At 36.9% G+C, this 19,174-nt stretch overlaps 3 protein-coding genes across 4 annotated transcripts; all 3 read left to right on the top strand.

Annotated features, from left to right (window-relative positions):
* LOC109946458 (zinc finger MYM-type protein 1-like) lies at positions 1,326-1,973 on the top strand. The gene has a single exon (XM_020554316.1). It carries the CDS (start codon positions 1,326-1,328, stop codon positions 1,971-1,973), a length of 648 nt encoding a protein of 215 aa, XP_020409905.1.
* Positions 8,723-10,446, top strand: LOC18789485 (polyketide synthase 5). Its single transcript, XM_007222966.2, has 2 exons — positions 8,723-8,987; positions 9,206-10,446. The coding sequence occupies exons 1-2, from the start codon at positions 8,810-8,812 to the stop codon at positions 10,201-10,203; spliced, it is 1,176 nt and encodes a 391-aa protein (XP_007223028.1). The 5' UTR covers positions 8,723-8,809; the 3' UTR covers positions 10,204-10,446.
* Positions 9,037-17,561, top strand: LOC18793306 (polyketide synthase 5). Of its 2 annotated transcripts, none has more exons than XM_020555871.1 (2): positions 9,037-9,177; positions 16,239-17,561. In XM_020555871.1, the coding sequence occupies exons 1-2, from the start codon at positions 9,076-9,078 to the stop codon at positions 17,262-17,264; spliced, it is 1,128 nt and encodes a 375-aa protein (XP_020411460.1). In that variant the 5' UTR covers positions 9,037-9,075; the 3' UTR covers positions 17,265-17,561. The 2 variants fall into 2 exon arrangements, with proteins under 2 accessions (XP_020411460.1, XP_007223025.1); XM_007222963.2 differs by lacking the exon at positions 9,037-9,177 and adding an exon at positions 15,374-15,646 and having other exon boundaries at positions 16,267-17,561.

The following is a 19,174-nucleotide window of genomic DNA, read 5'->3' as shown; positions in this document are numbered from 1 at the left end:
AAAAAAAACTGATGTTAAGTTGGAGTTAGTCAAGTTAGGTTTTTTTTTTCATTTTTAATTAAGAGTAAATTGGGTTTTTATTTTGTGGATGATGTGTCCAGTTTAAATCTCTTAGATTAAATTTTAATGAGGTATCATGTTTTGAACGAAAATAAAGCATATCATAGCAGAGGATCCAGATCCCTGAATTTTTTCCTTTTTCTGATCCTCAATACTTGAGAGCAACCAATGCCAATGAGTGGATGCCATCAATTATTCAAAGAGAATTCATCTTTGTTTATTAATCTTTTGCTTCTTCTAGGTTAGTAATTGATCTTCTCTTCCTTAGAGCATCCACAATCATGCTCTCTATTTTTTAGTTAAATTTTAGCTAAAAACATATAAAAGTTATTTTAGGAGCCCTCTATAAAATTTAAACTTCAATCATGCTTTCTAGTTTAGGGAGTCATAAATGCTATAACTCTTTTTTAATTGGTCCATCTTTATTAAAAAATAATATAAAAATAATTAACATTAATTAAAGGTTTGAAATACTAATTAAATAAAGAGGCGTTAAATTATAGGGAGTCACTAGAAGTCCTTTCTCTCTCCTTAGATTTAGGAGCTCCTAGAGGTCTCCTTATTTTAGGAGGTGGATAGGGAGCATGGTTGGAGTTGTATTTTTTCAAATCCTCCCTAAATTTTGTCTAAGAAGGTGATTTAGGGAGCCCATTGTGGATGCTCTTACACTAATATATTTATTAATCTGTATTATGTAGAATTATTTAAAATTATGTGAACTTGATTTAAAATTACTTCATACATAATATATGCTTTTTTTTTTGTTACATATAGGTTGTAGCATGTATTAACTACAGTCCCGATCTCTTGGACTACAGGGGTCCAAGATATTTGTGGTCACTCACAGGGGTCCAAGAGATCGGGGCTGATATTAACTATTAACCTGTTAATTAATTCTAAATAGATTAATTTTTGTAACATTCATGAAAAAGAATTTTAAAAGAAAATCAGTGCTGGAGTCGTAAACTCCTTTGGAGGTTGGTAGTTCAAAACAAAGTTATATGGAAGTCAATGTGGCATATCTTCCTTTAGATCATGGATTACAAACTCAAATTTTAGATTACAATATATTCGAGATCAAATCTAAAGAGCATATCTACAAAAGGGTCCATGTGGACCTAGGAGTCATATATTCCCTTTTAAGAAATTTGGTAATGGTAAACAACAGTTCATCTCTTCTTGGTTTGATGATTTTCCTAATTGGTTGGAATATAGTGTATAAAAAAATTATGCATTTTGTTTATGTTGTTATCTGTTTAAATCAAATGGTGGAGAATAAGGAAGTGGTGAAGCATTTATTGGTGAAGGATTTTCAAATTGTAAGGAGAGAAAAATATTTGAAGTTCAGTTCAAGCAACCAAGGAAACTTTCTTGAGCTTTTACAATTCCTTTGTTATCACCATGAACAAGTTAGAGCAGTAACACTGAAAAATTCTTATGACAACCTCAAGTTGATATCACCAAAGATTCAAAAAGACATTGTTAATGTTGCTTCAGTTGAAACAACTGATGCTATTATAAGTGATATGGGTGATTCCTTGTTTTCTATTCTTGTTGATGAATCTCGTGATGTATCCGTAAAGGAGCAAATCTTTGTTATGTTTCGTTATGTTCACAAGAAACGGTATGTGATTGAATGTTTCATTGGTATTGAACATGTGGCTAATACAACATCTCTCACACTGAAGATATCGATCGATGCATTATTTGCTAGACATCATTTAAGCATATCTCGATTGTGTGGTCAAGGTTATGATGGAGCAAGTAATATGAATGCAGAGTTCAATGGTTTGAAAACACTTATTATGAAAGAGAGTCCATGTGCTTTTTATGTTCACTGCTTTGCTTATCAACTTCAATTGGCTCTTGTGTCTTTAGCAAAAAACCATAGTCTGGTGCTTTCTTCACCTTAGTTTTCTAAATATTGTTGGGGCATCATCAAAATATCTTGACATTTTACGAGAAAAACAAGCTCTCAAAGTTATTGAAGCACTTAGCAATGGCGAGCTCTTAAGTAGGCAAGGCTTGAATCAAGAAATTGGAGTTAAAGGTCCATGTGATGAATCAAGAAATTGGAGTTAAAGATCCATGTGATACTTGATTTGATGGGGCTCACACTATGGTACTTTGATTAACTTTGTTACCATATTTTTATCTATAATTGATGGATATAGGAAATTCATATGATAAAGTGGGCACTAATCAGAAACATGAAGCATTTATTAGGTTAGGGTTGCTGCAATCATTTGATTTTGTGTTCAGTTTGCATTTGATAATGATTATACTTGGAATTAAAAATGAGTTATCGCAAGCCTTACAAAAGGATGATCAAGATATTGTGAATGCCATGGATTTAATTGAAATATGCAAGCGAAACCTGCAAAATATGAGAGGAATTGGATGGGATTCTTTATTAATTAGAGCAAGTTTCCTTCCTTTTTTGTGAAGCAAAATATTGAAGTTCCTAGTATTGATATTATGTTTGTAGCTCGAGAGCGATCACGGCGTAGGGCACAACAAATTAAACTTTTGCATTACTATCGTGTTGATCTTTTCTATGATGTGATAGATTTGCAACTTCAAGAGCTAAGGAATCGTTTCACAGAGGTTAACACTTGCTTGACATGCTTAAGTCTAAATAATTCATTTTTAGCTTACGCCTTGCTGAACTCTACCCAAGTAATTTTTCTATTGATCAACTCATGGCACTTGAAATTCAACTTGTGAATTATATTGATGATATGCATTCCAATACCAAGTTTCAAGGTTTGAAAGGAATTTCTGGTCTTACAAAAAAAATTAGTTGAGATAGGAAATCATAAAGTATATTCATTAGTGTATTTACTCATAACATTGGCATTGGTACTTGCAATTGCTACAACTTCTGTAGAAAGGGTATTTTCTGGTATGAACTTTTTTTATTTATTTATTTATAAATTTTAGGACCTTTCCTATTGAAAGGGACGATAGCATATTAAACTCACACACACAACACGGATGCTAGGACTCGAACCCAGGACCTTGCTTGAGGGAGTAAATACTCCAAACCACTACACTAGTGGATCCTTTGCTTCTGGTATGAACTTTATTAAGAATCAGTTGCACAATTGAATGGAAGATCAATAGATGAACGATAACTTGGTTGTATATCTTGAGAAAGACATATTCAATGAAATTGATAATGAGCTTATTGTCAAACGTTTTCAAAACATGAAAACTCGTAGGAGGCAATTGTAAATGTATTGATTTACCATGTTATCAATTTTTAAAGTCTCTTGAATTTTTGCACTTGTGTCTCGTATTTTATCTTTGTTATGCCCACATATAGAAAAAAATACTGGGTCCGCCACTGCTCATGACATCTAGACTATATATCACTTGTATTATAAAAATAAAAAATAAAATAAAAAAGTAAATTTAGCTTAACCCCTTGAAAGTCATTTTCCCTCAACTTTACAACTTATCTCCTTATTTTTGTTTGAATAAAATCTTGTCTTTTCTAAAGCACAAAATCAAATTTATTGTACTTTTTTTATTCCTAACATACCCCCAACTAAGCCATTATTGCATTTTGTATATTAATGTAGTGCTGGGGTCTTTTTCCGTCGGAAGGCTCATCCGGGCTTCGTTGCCCCTTTTCTGAGTTAGTGAGAACTAGGCCCAAAGTATCCCGAGGGAGAAGCAAGTCCCAGGGGAGTACTTTGTTCTTATTCCAGCGACTGCGTGTTTTGTGCGGATGTTTCCGGCAGCTTGACGAAGAGTTGAAGATGGTGCATTGATGTTACACAAACTTGGCATGAGAGTTTGCTTTGTGAATTGAGATACTACTAGACTAGGCATGAGAGGTTAGGTGTTTCAAATATGGGATTGAGATTTTGAGAGTGAGAGAGAGAGAGAGAGAGAGATATATATATATATATATATATATATAAGAGATGGGTGGCTTGAGTAGATTTCCAGCAACTTGACGAAAGCTTTGTCAAACTCTTGGGTGGCTCGCCAGAAGAGAAAAAATGGAAGAAATGGAATAACATAGCTTGAAATCGAAGGGTTCCAGAGGTGAATGGTGATGCTTGCTCTCTCTGTATGTGTTTATGGGAAGGAGAGGAAGAATATGGAAGAACACGGCTTGAGATTGAAACTTCCAGCAATGAGTAAGGATGTTGCTTGCTCTGACTAAGTTGACGATGACTTGCTGATGTTGATATGAGATTATATGAGCTTGGCATGAGAGCTTAGAGTGTAGGAGTTAAAGACCCACAAGTTTAGCAAATGAGAATGCTTGTGCTAGGGTTGATGTTTGCTATACTTGAGTTTGAGTGTTGAGAATTTATTATTTGAAGCTATGGCTATGGTGGTTTGATTGTTTAGCTATGATGGTTGTTGGGATACTTATAGCAATCAAATGAATGAGTTCTAGAGGTGGGAGGATAAAAGGAAAAGCTTGAGGCTTGAAAGCTATGACGTTTATAGCTTGGAAGGAAGGAAAAGCTTAGAGTTATGCTTGGTGAGGCTTTATGGAGAAGATGATGGACTTCAAGGGTGAGAAAGTAGAAGACATGGCTGTGATGGCTGAGGAATGGCAGGGATGGCCGCTAGAATGCTTGCAGAAACTGAATGGAGGAAGGAAAGTAGTCTGGTGGTTGCTGAAGAGGGTTGATGGCTGCTGGGATGCTTGCAACAGCCAAGTGAGGGAGTGTTGGTTGAAGAAAAATTGGTCCCTTTTGCTTGAGCCATGAATGCTAATTTATAAAGGGTGAGGGTTTTCCTTTATTTCCAATAGGTAAAGGGAGGTGTTGGAACCAGCCTATTTCAAGTGGTTAAAAGGGAGCACTATGGCATGCTATTTTCCACAAGGTAAAGTTAGGTACCATAAACTGATTATTTCCTATGGGTAAAAGGAAGCACTGGAAACTGCTTGTTTCCAGTGGATAATAGGAAGTATTGGAAAAGGTTTGTTTCCAATGGATAAAGCTAGGTATTTGGAAAATGACTATTTCCTATGGGTAAAAAGAAAGTGCTTGAAAAGTATCTCATTTACTCACCCACATTGGAGAACTCTAAGTAATGGGCTTGGACTTTGGTGCTCCCAAGTAGCTAGCCCAAAGTCTACATTATCCAAGAGTTTTCGTGGGCCTTGTGGACCTCCGTAACCTTCCACACCACAATCCCTCATGCAAGCCCCATAAACCACATGACTAGAGTTCATGTGAGCTTGATAGGTGATTAACATGGGAAAAATGTATTATTAGTTTGGCATGGCATGTACACTATTTCTATTTATATATTTAATGAATTAAATCCCAAAATACAGCTTGGATTAACGCATGACCGACATTATATATTATATTGGGCTTTAAATGTCTTTGGGCTTCCCGTGATTTTTTGGGCCTCAACATGTAGGAACCAACATAGAAACAAATTTTAATTGGATTGTAACTCATGACACACGTTGAATTTGGAAAGATCTCCAAATGGATGTAGAAATTAATTTGGAATTTTTTTTAAATTTAACAATAAATTTATATTTAACATACTTAATCTTATTTTTTAAAATTGATTTATAAAGTATATGTGATTAATTATCTATTGTATTATTGTTTTATAAATATAATAGCAAACATACATTTTTATGTTGAAAAAATAACGCACCCATTACTTCTTTTATGAAAAATAATGTACCTAGTATGAATTTACTTATTATTCAAATAATATACCCAACTTTTATAAACGTATTTTGGATATAATTTATCTAATAATTGACTATTATGTAATAATATAACTTGTAATTTATCTATTATGGGTATATTGTAGGTATATTAAAGCCAACATATTTATGGGTATATTGTGAAAATAATTTACCTATTAGACCTATCAGGCACGACGAGTGGTCTGCGAAGCTGCATCCCTACTCACCTGGTCCATGCACATCGCTCTCTCTAGGAGGTTGGCTGCTTATCCTAGATCTTCCCATTTTCAAGAAGATCCCAAGCTTGATGAAGTTTGGATATATTGTAGGTATATTAAAGACAACACATTTATAGGTATATTGTGAAAATAATTTACCTACCTAACTTTTATTGGTACATTGACTATTCTGTACTTAGTATGAATTTACCTACCCAACTTTTCACAATATATTGTGAAAATAATGTACCTAGTATGAATTTAATTATTATTCAAATAATATACCCAACTTTTATAAACACATTTTGGATATAATTTACCTAATAATTGACTATTGTGCAATAATATAATTTGTAATTTACCTATTATGGGTATATTGTAAGTATGCTTAATATCACAAAACGTCCTTAAGGTTTACGAAACTATCAAATTGCATCCTTAATATTTTTTTTTTGTCATTCGTGGTCCTCAAGGTTAGTATGTGTAATCACAAATGGTTCATGCCTTAGGTTCCGTAAAAAACTCCGTTAGTTTGTTGACGTGGCATATATCTATATATATCACAAAATATCCCTGAGGTTCACGCATCTATCACAAATGGTCCCTATGAAATTTTTTAATTTAAAATTCATAAAATTTCACAGGGACCATTTGTGATCTCACATACTAACTTTGAAGACCACGAATGACACAAGAAACATTAAGGATGCAATCTGATAGTTTCGTAAACCTTAGAGACGTTTTGTGATATTAAGCCTTGTAGGTATATTAAAGCAACACATTTTTTCTATGAGTATTGTACCTATTAGAATATATAGTATACATATACATCTATACTATTGGAGGATATAAAGTAAGCTTTAAATATAATTGTAGGATATTATGTATAATAAAATTCATTTATTCGAGCTATAGGAGATTAGGAGGGAATATTTGAAGTAATTTGATTGTAGCCCATTATTTATGAGGAGTGGAAACATAAATGTACAGTGAGGTATTATTCACTTGCCTTAATTAAGTGATTAAAAAAGTTTAGAGACCAAATAAAGATCTAGTGGCATAAATTTAGAAGCAGAGTAGCCAAACCTAACGCCTACCATTCACAGGACACATGCAATGCTTAAGGTGAATGTGATGGAGGGGGCCTTATTAAGCAATAATGATATGGAGCTCTTGTGAATGATTGCATGTAATTGAGTGGATGGAGATTGGTTTCATTTTCATAACAGTGCATGTAAAATCAGTGGTGCAATTTTTATTTTTTTTTAAAGCGATAGTAATTTTATTAATAACACAGAAAAAAGTACAGAGTAGTCGCAATGCTAAATATGAGTACAACATCTCTAGTGACCAAACACAAAAATAAATTGGTTTGATCTAGAGAGAATTACGCATGCCAGAAAAACCTAAAAACTCTAATTTGGCAGACAAATAGACTTACAATACAGATCCACTGCGCAACGGCAATAATGGCAAATCTGCATCAAAAAATCTAACACTAAATACGTATATCATCAAACTCCTATTGAGTTTCTGAGAATTATTATACTAAAATAAACACAGAAATAAGGACATCGCACCACTTCCTCTTCAGCAAACCAAAGAGACTCGTAGCACCAACATGGCTAAACCTCTTATTTTGCACAGGCAAAACCCGATCTAACGCAAACCAGCAACAATCACCTTTTCAACTCCAAACACTGAATTGGAGCAAATTCTATATGATTGGACCAAAAGCTGCAACAAAATCATGGCGTCTACGGTGGATTGCAGTACTTGCGTCAAAAACACAACGAAAGCCAAAGAGAAAAGTTGGGTCGACAACACCACACCGCAACCATCCCAATGACAGCGAGACACATCCAAGAACAACAAAAGTTACAAAAGACCTACAATAGAAAACATACAAACAAACAAAAGACAAAATTCAAAGAGTGGTGATTTCCCCACTCCAATTTTATCCACTTACACTCCATTTTATAACTAAAAAAGGAGTGTAAGTGGATAAAATTGAAGTGGGGAAATCATTACCCAATTCAAATAGATTTAAACAAAAAGACCCAAAATCCAGATAAATTAATGGTGCATATTTGGTGATGAAACAGAAGGTAAAGAAATTAACTGGGTAGATGATATTAGCCCACTCATCACTCGTGTCATGTCCAGTCCAATAATTAATCTGGCATGTTCTATACACCTAATTAGTTTGGTTAGAGGACAGTCTAGATTGGCTGCTTGTTTTGATTGATTTATTTATTTTCTCTAACTAAACTACCCAAACCCGATCATCATCTTCACTTCATGTGTATGTATTGACCCGTGTGATCATTAATGCCCTCAAACGATGTTCTGATTATTATTATTTCTTTCTGAATTTAGGTTCATGGAACTATGCTGTTTGTGTGTGTCACTCTACCTACCGCGGTAACACCCCCTAAATTATTGTTATTATCTTTATCAAAACCAATCCTACTCGTCGGATCAGAAACAAGAAATTCTACTAGCTAGGAGTCTAGGAGTCTAGGACTATGAAAGATGTCCTGCCCTTTGGTTTGTTAGGTAAGACGAGAGAACACACGCATTCCAAATCATGCAGATTTTAGTAGGCAACACACACCACACAGAAACGCACGTGCCAGCAAGGCCCTTCTGCCCTTTGGTGGTTAAGCCCTTCTAACACAGGAATTGGTCAGGCACGTGATACCTAGCTACCTCTCCTTCACCTTATTATATAAATACAACTGCTTCTCTTAACATTTTCTCAAACTTACTTACCATTACAACTGTAAACACACCACAACCAGCTCCTAGCCTCCTTGACCTTTCTTGACGATCGGAGAAAATGGTGACCGTCGAGGAAGTTCGCAAGGCTCAGCGGGCAGAGGGTCCGGCCACAGTCTTGGCCATTGGGACTGCAACTCCTCCCAATTGTGTTGATCAGGCCACCTACCCTGACTACTACTTCCGTATCACCAACAGTGAGCACAAAACTGAGCTCAAAGAAAAATTCCAGCGCATGTGTAAGTACCATATATATATATATATGCACTTATTGCAAGGTGTTCTTATTTATGCATGATATAGTTCCATATCTGTGAATATAACAAAATGGGAATTCATTTTGTTCAGTCATCAAAGTGGCAAACAATCTTTTCTTTTGACCTTTTTTTATCTGTCTACAAATGGAGTGAAACATTGAATTACTGTGAAGTAACTTTTCTGTTTATGCTTTTTTCAGGTGACAAATCTATGATCAAGAAGCGTTACATGTACTTGACTGAAGAAATTCTAAAAGAGAACCCAAGTATGTGTGAGTACATGGCACCTTCCCTTGACGCCCGGCAGGACATGGTGGTTGTTGAAATTCCAAAACTCGGCAAAGAAGCTGCCACCAAGGCCATTAAGGAATGGGGCCAGCCCAAATCCAAAATTACCCATTTGGTCTTTTGCACCACCAGTGGTGTGGACATGCCTGGGGCGGACTACCAGCTCACCAAGCTCTTGGGCCTACGCTCATCCGTCAAGCGCCTCATGATGTACCAACAAGGATGTTTTGCCGGCGGCACGGTGCTCCGGTTGGCCAAGGACTTGGCCGAGAACAACAGGGGTGCCCGTGTTCTCGTTGTGTGCTCGGAGATCACAGCGGTCACCTTTCGTGGGCCCAGTGACACCCACCTTGACAGTTTAGTTGGCCAGGCCTTATTTGGTGATGGTGCAGCAGCTATTATTGTGGGTTCGGACCCAATTCCCGAGATCGAGAAGCCCCTGTTTGAAGTGGTGTCAGCAGCCCAAACCATCCTTCCCGACAGTGACGGAGCCATCGACGGACATCTCCGTGAAGTTGGGCTTACATTTCATCTGCTCAAGGATGTTCCCGGGCTTATTTCGAAGAACATCGAGAAGAGTCTGAACGAGGCCTTCCAACCTTTGGGCATCTCGGATTGGAACTCACTATTCTGGATTGCACACCCAGGTGGCCCAGCAATTCTAGACCAGGTAGAGTCCAAATTATCCCTGAAGCCTGAGAAATTAGAGGCGACAAGACACATACTATCTGAGTACGGAAACATGTCCAGTGCTTGTGTGCTGTTTATTTTGGATGAGGTTAGGAAGAGGGCTGCCGAGAAAGGACTAAAAACCACCGGAGATGGGCTGGATTGGGGTGTGCTATTCGGGTTTGGCCCTGGGCTCACTGTGGAAACCGTCGTGCTTCACAGTGTGGGTTTGAATGCTTGAAGCCGTGAACATCGTCACTGTTGATTCATTTCGTATGCTTTCTTCTATATGTATTGGCTCCACTTCTTCTTTGGTTTTTCCGGATTTATTTTCTTCTTTTTTATTTTTCTCCTCTTTAAAACCTAAGTGGGCGTCATGGGGTGAACTTTGGTACAATGGCTGTGTTTACTACGTTCATGAAGACAAAGGGGACCATGTATTGATGAATAATTAATATATATATTCCATGATTTTCCCTAGATATATTTTTATAATTGCTTAGCTACTCTTCAATGCTTGAGACCACAGTTTATGTTATTAAAAAACGAGCAGACAAACAAATACTATTAATCTTCGCATCTCACCTAATATTGATGGAGAAGTGAATGAAATGTTAGGAAATTTGAGGGTAGGGGGAAAATTGGCGAAAAAGTTCATAGAAAATCGAAAATTAGGTGATAGTTTCAGGGGCAATTCAGCATTTAAATTATTGCTTTAGTGTTATAGTGTGGTCTAATTTACAAAGAAGAAATCAAACTCGAGCGTAAATAGACGGACAGTTTTAACTCACCTCTGCAAAACTTGTAGCCTTTTGTGCGGAGGTAATTGTCCACAACGACTTGACTCCATTTTCTTTTTCATAGTGGCTTATGAAATTGGTACTAAATCCTTATGTGTGGCACCTTAAGGCAGAGAAAATAAAGAGCTCAGTACTGTATAGAAGCTAGAGGATGGAACTCAATGCAGAGAACGAATGCTTGGCATGTGTGTGGAGGCAATTGAGAAGAAGCCCACGTCATGTCTAATTTGGAAGAGGCCATATTATTATTAATAATGATGTGGCTCATCGTGTGTTTGCTTGCATTGCACATGTTATGTGTTTGCTTGCTTCTATTGCACATGTTATGTATGTTTTACTGACGACTATACAATTTTTTTATTTACAAAAATTATCTTAGAAGGTAAACAGTTTCAAATTATAACCACATAAATAAAAGAGAATGAAACGATTGAAATTCTCGTGTCTCACATTGAAAACATATCTACAGTTGTTGTTCTAGGACAAATCCAATCCAAGTAATTAGCTGGACTGGATTGATTGATTCATTAATTTTATATAAAAGTCACAAGTGGAATAATGAAGAACAAAAATAAACATAAGCTTTATGTTTGTCCTCAACTAACGCCGGTCTGCGAGGGAATCCCAAACTACCACACTTCTTAATCTTTCTTTCATAATTTAATTATTTGGGGTCATGCAATCATCCAACTACTGTTTCACTCGCCCACCTCCCCGCCCAAATTATTGCTCACACCCTTTTTCAAAAACATATCGTAACCATCGGATACACAACAAGAAAAAATAAAAATAACGGTTGACTCTCAAAACTAACAAAAAAGTTTATCTCTCTTAATATAAACATGCCATTTTTTAAGTTTCTTTATTCTATTATCCCTTGAAATTTCGATCAAATCTTATTTTACTTTCCAAAGTTAAAGTGGTCCACTTAACCCCTTTTATTGTGGTTTTGTGTTATACTTTATCTCTCACCATTAACGTCATCCAAAAGACTGTCAAAACTACTGACGTGACAGGGTCATTATGGTAAAAGCACACACGGTGGCCAATTGATGAGCATAATCAGCATCCTACGTGGCAAAATGGACCCCACATGATTTTTAAATTGAAATCTTAGCAGCTCAAGGGGTCAAGTGGACCTCAATTAACAATATGCTCTCTTATTCTTCGATAAAAAGGTTTTTGAACCTAGAAAAAAAAAAAATTTACTTACCACCATTTCAAGGATTGAAGGTTCTATATTGACAGAAAAATTTCTCCAATTTTCTTACTTTAAAGGGTGTGAAGATGAGGCACGAACCTCGACGAGGAGAAGAGCTGGTCATTGTTGCACCTCATTGCTACTGTGGGAGGCTTGCTCGGATGCAGACTTCTTGGACAGAGTCCAACCCACTTTGGAATTTCTTTGTGTGTCCAAAGTCAGAGGTAGGTTTTGGACTTGCTATTTTATAGAAATTTGGATAATAAATTGTGAGAATATGATGGAATTTTTGTTTGAATGCAGAGCGGAAAAAATGGTTGTGGGTTTTTTTTGTATGGGTTGATATTGAAATGCCTCCCCGTGAGAGAGCTTTGATGGCTTGGTTGCTGAGGACAATGAGAGAAGTTGAAGATTAGATTGGGCATGTGAGAGCAAGAGAGAAGAAATTGTGGATTGCTATGTTTATAGCCTCTTCATCATCCTCATCATCCTCAATCCTCCTCGTACATACCATCATAACCAGATTGTTCATCACCCTCATCTTCATTCTCAAATTCAGCAGTTAGGTTTCTTACAATATGTTCCATCTCTTTTCAAGCCACTATAGTTTCATCCACATTAATAACAGTTGGGTGTTCCAAGTAAATTATAATCACTCTTTCAAAGCTAGGAGACACCAAATGACACCATTCAAGTAGTTGAGCATCGTTATATATACACACTTCCTTACCATTTTGTATCCTTGTCAAAACCACTTAGTCATGGTAGCCAAGCTCTTTTGCATACTCGTATATCTCTAACAAATTTATGTAGTCCAGAAGACACCAATCCAAATAATCAACAAACCCCCCACATAAAACCACCACTCATTAAGGTTTGGGGACTTTGCCATTCTACCTTTATGGTGTACTTCAAATGTGACTATCCTTTGTCATATGCACAACAAAATATAAAAAAACACACTTTAACCACTGCCTAGTCATATATACATTTTTAAAAAGGCAACACAATCACCAAATTACTAATAAACAGACATCAAGCACTAAAAGAACCTTTAAAACAAGTAAACATGAAAAATAATAGCAAGACATAGGAGACCACAACAATTTTTAATTCTAGACTTTTCAAACTCAACGTCTTTGGACCCGACTCAACAAAGAAAGCAGACAATAAAGAAGCTTAAACATGGACCACACTCTATAAATCTCTCACCTTCATCGATTCCATTTCAGAAGAGAAGGGCCATTTACCGTACTCAGGTTGAGAACCTCATTTCTTTCTAGGCACCGTCATTGTCCTCTTTAATATTCGTGCTTCTTGCAAGATTTCGATTCTTCTTATTTTTCTACAATATTCTTTCATTCTCATATTTTTGAATATATATATATATATATCTCTCTCTCTCTCTTCAATTATACACTCCAAATCCTAATCTCCAAATTCTTTCGACTGAGAAGCTTCTTCTTTTGGCCAAATCTACGAACTAAGAAGCTTAGATTTCGATTTTAAGTGCATTTCCGGTCCATTTTTCCACGTAGGATGCTGACTATGCATAGCAATTAGTCATCGTTTGTGCATTTGCCATAATGATCCTACCACGTTAGCATCCCTCTAATTGCTACTATAGTGGAAGCTCCTTAGTCCGATGACCTCTCCCTTATGTATACAGATGTATAGAGATACTTATATAATTCTCTGTCTTCAATTATAGTCATTTTGTACATAGTTCTCTCTTTCTTTCAACAAAATTTTCATCCCTCTATCTCAAAAAAATAAATAAATAAAGTACCCTCTGAAATTTCTGTCAAATATGAATTTACCCCTCAACTCCCCCAAAGTTAAAGTGGCCCACTTAACCCCACATCTATTAACTATTAAAATCCACAAAAAGTACATGATAAATAAAATATGGAGGTTCCTCAAATTAGGACAAGGAAGTTGCGATGTAGATACTTATAACCTAACATTTCAAGTGCCCCCTTTTTTTATTTTTGCAGCAAGCAATGGATTTCATTCATTGAATAGAGAAAATGATTACAAAGCCCCACTGTGTATAGAGTGACCTCATTAAAACCTTCACGGAGAAAACCACGTGGGACAAAACCCTAGAGTAAAAAAGAGTACCACACACACCCATATAGAAAATTAAAACTGAAATACAGTTAATAGAGAATCCTGCACTAGAGTATCAAGAAGCCACCCAGGAGGTGCTCCCATCCATTCATACAACACAGAACCTCCATGAGACGACAAAGCAAAGTGAGCAAATTTGTCAGCCACTCCATTCGCTTTCCGATAATGGAGAGAAGGACTGTTGTGCACATGGTTTTTCACGTGCATTTTGAGTTACAAATATATCACACTTGTGGCATATTGATATCCCATTAAATAACAAATTCGTTCGAACTTGTTTCAAAGTGATGCATTTAGCCAAAATCTGCAATAAGGATGGAATTTTGATCACTCACAATCACTCAACACATTGAGTGAGAAAGCATATATAGTTCGCCAGAATTCAAAGTTTAATTGTCTGAACTTTGAATATTGATAGTTGTACCTTGGAGATAGATGCCTAAAGAACTACAAAATACATATGTAAGGAGTGAATTTCTGTGTGCGAATATTGGACATTGCATATGCAAACCTCTATCATACTTGAAGTGAGTTATTTAAACTCATTCATTTACTTTGATTCTATGAATTGAATTGTTAATTACTTTTGTTATTATAAAGTTGAGTATCTGATTTATAATTTATGTTATCATATATTCACATATTGATTGTTTCCAATAAATTTGAGAAAGTTGTTCATTATTGTCCTATATCGTTTTATCAGCGTGACTTTATTACTAATTTTGAATCAGTTATTATTCTCAACGTAACTATTGAAAACGCCAAAATTTAAAAGCCCTATTTCATTCATCATGGATGACGTTTTGTCTCAAATAGTTTCAATGCTGTAACGTGTTATAGATATATGTATTTTTCATGTAATGTGGGCGAAGACCAATTCAATATTCTCACTTATGGCTTTGATGGCTTCCATGATCCACTTAGTCGCATGGCCTCAACCATACATTTTTCATGCCTAGCTACTTAATTTCTTGTCAGCTTCAAAGTGATAGTACGTAAGATAGAAATAGATTTCACATGTTGGTGATGCGAATGTTTGATGGGCAAAGCAGCCACGCCAAACTCAGAAGACACACACGTGCCAGCCGGCTCTCTAAACTCTAAAAACTAAAAGGCTTAAGGTTGGTTGAGGAGGGTGCTTCCACTGAGGCATTGGTCAAGCACGTGATTCTCAGCTACCCTCTTCTCTCTTCAGGCCTCTTTTCCTTCTTTTCCTCCTCATTATATAAATACAACCATTTGTCTCAGCCTTTTGTCACACCCTCCCTCCCTCTCTCTCTCTCTCTCCACTGCGTCTGCAACAATTATACAACCTCTCTCTCTCTCTCTCTCTCTCTCTGATATATCTTTTGTTTGAGTTGATCAGTTGAAAATGGTGACCGTGGAGGAAGTTCGCAAGGCTCAAAGGGCTGAGGGTCCTGCCACTGTGTTGGCCATTGGGACAGCAACTCCTCCCAATTGTGTTGATCAGGCCACCTACCCTGACTACTACTTTCGTATCACCAACAGTGAGCACAAAGCTGAGCTTAAAGAAAAATTCCAGCGCATGTGTAAGTAGTACTTGTTTTCTACTCTTTTTTCTTTCTCTTCTGATCTACATTCATTATTTTTTTTCTTGTTTTTATTTCATTAGAATTTTTTATAAAAACTTTGGATCATGTTTGTTCTGTGTGTTGCACCCCAAAAATAAAAATAAAACACACAAATTTGGGTAGATTTCGGCAAATTGGACACCATTTTATATACACACTTTGTTTTTCACTATTTCAAAGGTGTTTGATAATTTTTCCCTTAATTTGTCATTTATGCATGAACATGATGTGATTTCATATTTGTGGGGTTTGAATTCAATAAATTGGTTTTTTTGTTTTTTGTTTTGGGTGCAATAAATAGAACATGGAATTTGAGGTGGGTTAGGTCACTTGGGTTGGAGGAGAACATTAAATATTTACAAGGTCCACCAAATGGAGAAATGTCTCTCTGTCTCTCTGTCTCTCTCCTCATTGAGGGTTGGGGTTGGGGTTGGGGTTCAATTTCTAAAACTCCATCGCTGTGCCAAAAACAGTAAAAAGTTTGCGTATTGCCTTGCCACTGGATTTGATTTTCAACACTTAATAATTCTTCAGCACTTGTGATTGTGAGGTAACTTTTCTGTTTATGCTTTTTTCAGGTGACAAATCTATGATCAAGAAGCGTTACATGTACTTGACTGAAGAAATTCTAAAAGAGAACCCAACTATGTGTGAGTACATGGCACCTTCCCTTGATGCCCGGCAGGACATGGTGGTTGTTGAAATTCCAAAACTCGGCAAAGAAGCTGCCACCAAGGCCATTAAGGAATGGGGCCAGCCCAAGTCCAAAATTACCCATTTGGTCTTTTGCACCACCAGTGGTGTGGACATGCCTGGGGCTGACTATCAGCTCACTAAGCTCTTGGGCCTCCGCCCGTCCGTCAAGCGACTCATGATGTACCAACAAGGGTGTTTCGCCGGCGGCACGGTGCTCAGGTTGGCCAAGGACTTGGCCGAGAACAACAAGGGTGCTCGTGTTCTCGTTGTGTGCTCGGAGATCACTGCAGTCACCTTCCGTGGGCCCAGTGACACCCACCTTGACAGTTTAGTGGGCCAGGCCTTATTCGGTGATGGTGCAGCAGCTGTTATTGTGGGTGCGGACCCAATTCCCGAGATCGAGAAGCCCTTATTTGAAGTGGTCTCAGCAGCCCAAACCATCCTTCCCGACAGCGATGGAGCTATCGACGGGCATCTCCGTGAAGTTGGGCTTACATTTCATCTGCTCAAGGATGTTCCCGGGCTTATTTCGAAGAACATCGAGAAGAGTCTGAATGAGGCCTTCCAACCTTTGGGTATCTCTGATTGGAACTCACTATTCTGGATTGCACACCCAGGTGGCCCAGCAATTCTAGACCAAGTAGAGTCCAAATTGGGCCTAAAGCCTGAAAAATTAGAGGCCACAAGACACATACTATCGGAGTACGGAAACATGTCCAGTGCCTGTGTGCTGTTTATTTTGGATGAGGTAAGGAAGAGGGCTGCCGAGAAAGGACTGAAAACCACAGGAGATGGACTGGATTGGGGTGTGCTGTTTGGGTTTGGGCCTGGGCTCACTGTTGAGACCGTGGTGCTTCACAGCGTGGGCTTGAATGCTTGAATGCTTGAAGGAATGAAGGAAGAGGAAGCTGCATCTGTCAGACTCTGCGTTGATTTGTCTGCTCTTGTTCCTAGATGTAGTTTTGGTGTGTATTGGGTTTGTTTATTTTGAAGCTTGCGTAGGGCATGTGTCATGGGGTGAACCTTGTTGCTGCAATGGCTTTGGCCTGTGTTCACTTTCACGTTGTTTATTACATTTATGAAGACGGGAGGGGGTCTTCAATGTTCCATTTCAAATCATAATATACTTGCTTACCTACTATTCCATAATTATATCTCATATGTTCGTACCAAGAGATATGTCCAGAGCTTCAAAAGTTATGAAAATTCTGCTCATAATGTCAAAATCGACCGGTCACTTGCTTTCAGGAACCTTTCCTTCAAAACCGACCAGTCGATTTTTCTTTCTTTCTTTCCAGATTGTTCATTTGAAGGTTTTTGTCTTTTCCGATCAGTTGAATATTTTGAAAATCTTCAACACCATGCAATTTGCATGGAACCCAGAACTTGCAAATTAGGGTGAAATCAAGATGGTGTCCTCTCGAGGCGGCCGCCCAAATCTTATAAATTTCTCTAATAATTGTAACAACAATAATTAAGGGGGTCACACTCAATTATTTTGGGTAAATATCTTACACACGTGCACATCAATGGATCGTCACACCCCCAATTAACGTTCAATACGGAACCTCTCACAACAATAAACTAGCCTTCAAAGAGCTGAGTATAAACCTTCTTCGCCTCTTGAAGAAAGTAATTGCTCCTTGACCCAAGAAATCATACTTTTCTCTCCATACAGTTAAGCTAACTTAGGCATTAGAAGCTCTTTGATTCACACCGAGTGTGCTCAAAGATTGAAGATTGTCTTTTATCTTATGACATGTTTATTAATCCATAATTGAATTAGGAGGAATTGAATTGAGAATGAGTTGGATTAAGGAGAATTAGATTCCGGATTCCTATTGAAGTTGTTTACTAAATCATATGGAATTGGGGTAGGAGTCGTACTAATTACTAAAATATCCTCGTTGTTGGGTTAAAGTAGATGGCAAATTTAAAAATTGTGTGAGGATATAATGGGTAAAAAAAAAAAGAAAAAAGAAATCCTAATGGGTTAGTTATCCAGGAATTAGAATACCACCTCCCACCCAAGAATTGAATTCCTCCAAAATCAGGAATTCAATTCCTAATTTTATGTGAGTCCCACGTACTTTTTAATTTATTGATGTGAAGTAAACGCCGGAATCTTTCAAAGTGGAATTCAATTCTTGATAATAATTCCAATTCTTGATTAGTAAACACACAATTAGTTTTATAGTGCAAATGTCTTTTCAGAGAACGTAGGAATTCATTTCCCACAACTGTTATTTTTTAAATTGTATTTGACCCTTAACTTTTTAAAATTTAAAAAAAAAATTAAAATAAAAAGTTGAAAAACTCCTCTCGTTTCTAGACCACGTCTTGAAATTGTCCGTGTGATATCCCATGTGTGCCACTGAACTGGTTGTCCTAGGCACATAAGATAGAGAAGACCCTGTAGCTGCTGCAACAAGAATTGACACCGAATTGAAGAATCAACATCCAATCCAATTACAATTGGATTTGCCATATTATCATCCAATCCAACCCAATCCTATCCATTTATAATAAATAAACTCTCTATAAATTTACATATATAATTCTTGCAACATAGCTAACAACGAAAACCACAATTTGAGGCAGAAATATCCAAGTTGACTACAAAGCTGCTGGAGAAACGAGTGAGGGGAAAGTTGGATGGTCGTGGGAAGGCCATGTGTAATCTATTGTAACTTAGCTTTAGAACCAATAGAAACATGCCAAGTGGCAAAAAAAAATTGAGTTGATTTTTTTTAAAAATTCAAATTTATGTGCGATAGAGATTCGAACATG

Source organism: Prunus persica, chromosome G1 (assembly GCF_000346465.2).
Source record: "Prunus persica cultivar Lovell chromosome G1, Prunus_persica_NCBIv2, whole genome shotgun sequence".
In the NCBI taxonomy this organism is placed as follows: domain Eukaryota; kingdom Viridiplantae; phylum Streptophyta; class Magnoliopsida; order Rosales; family Rosaceae; genus Prunus; species Prunus persica.
The sequence above is the reverse complement of the archived record's forward strand: the minus strand, read 5'-3'. Positions and strand labels throughout refer to the sequence as shown.

Excerpts from the sequence above, each read along its gene's own strand:
- LOC18793306 (XM_007222963.2), top strand. The coding sequence starts at position 15,469 with ATGGTGACCGTGGAGGAAGTTCGCAAGGCTCAAAGGGCTGAGGGTCCT. Across the intron at positions 15,647-16,266 it reads AGAAAAATTCCAGCGCATGT|GTGACAAATCTATGATCAAG; the intron begins GTAAGTAGTACT and ends TGCTTTTTTCAG.
- LOC109946458 (XM_020554316.1), top strand. The coding sequence starts at position 1,326 with ATGGTGGAGAATAAGGAAGTGGTGAAGCATTTATTGGTGAAGGATTTT.
- LOC18789485 (XM_007222966.2), top strand. The coding sequence starts at position 8,810 with ATGGTGACCGTCGAGGAAGTTCGCAAGGCTCAGCGGGCAGAGGGTCCG. Across the intron at positions 8,988-9,205 it reads AGAAAAATTCCAGCGCATGT|GTGACAAATCTATGATCAAG; the intron begins GTAAGTACCATA and ends TGCTTTTTTCAG.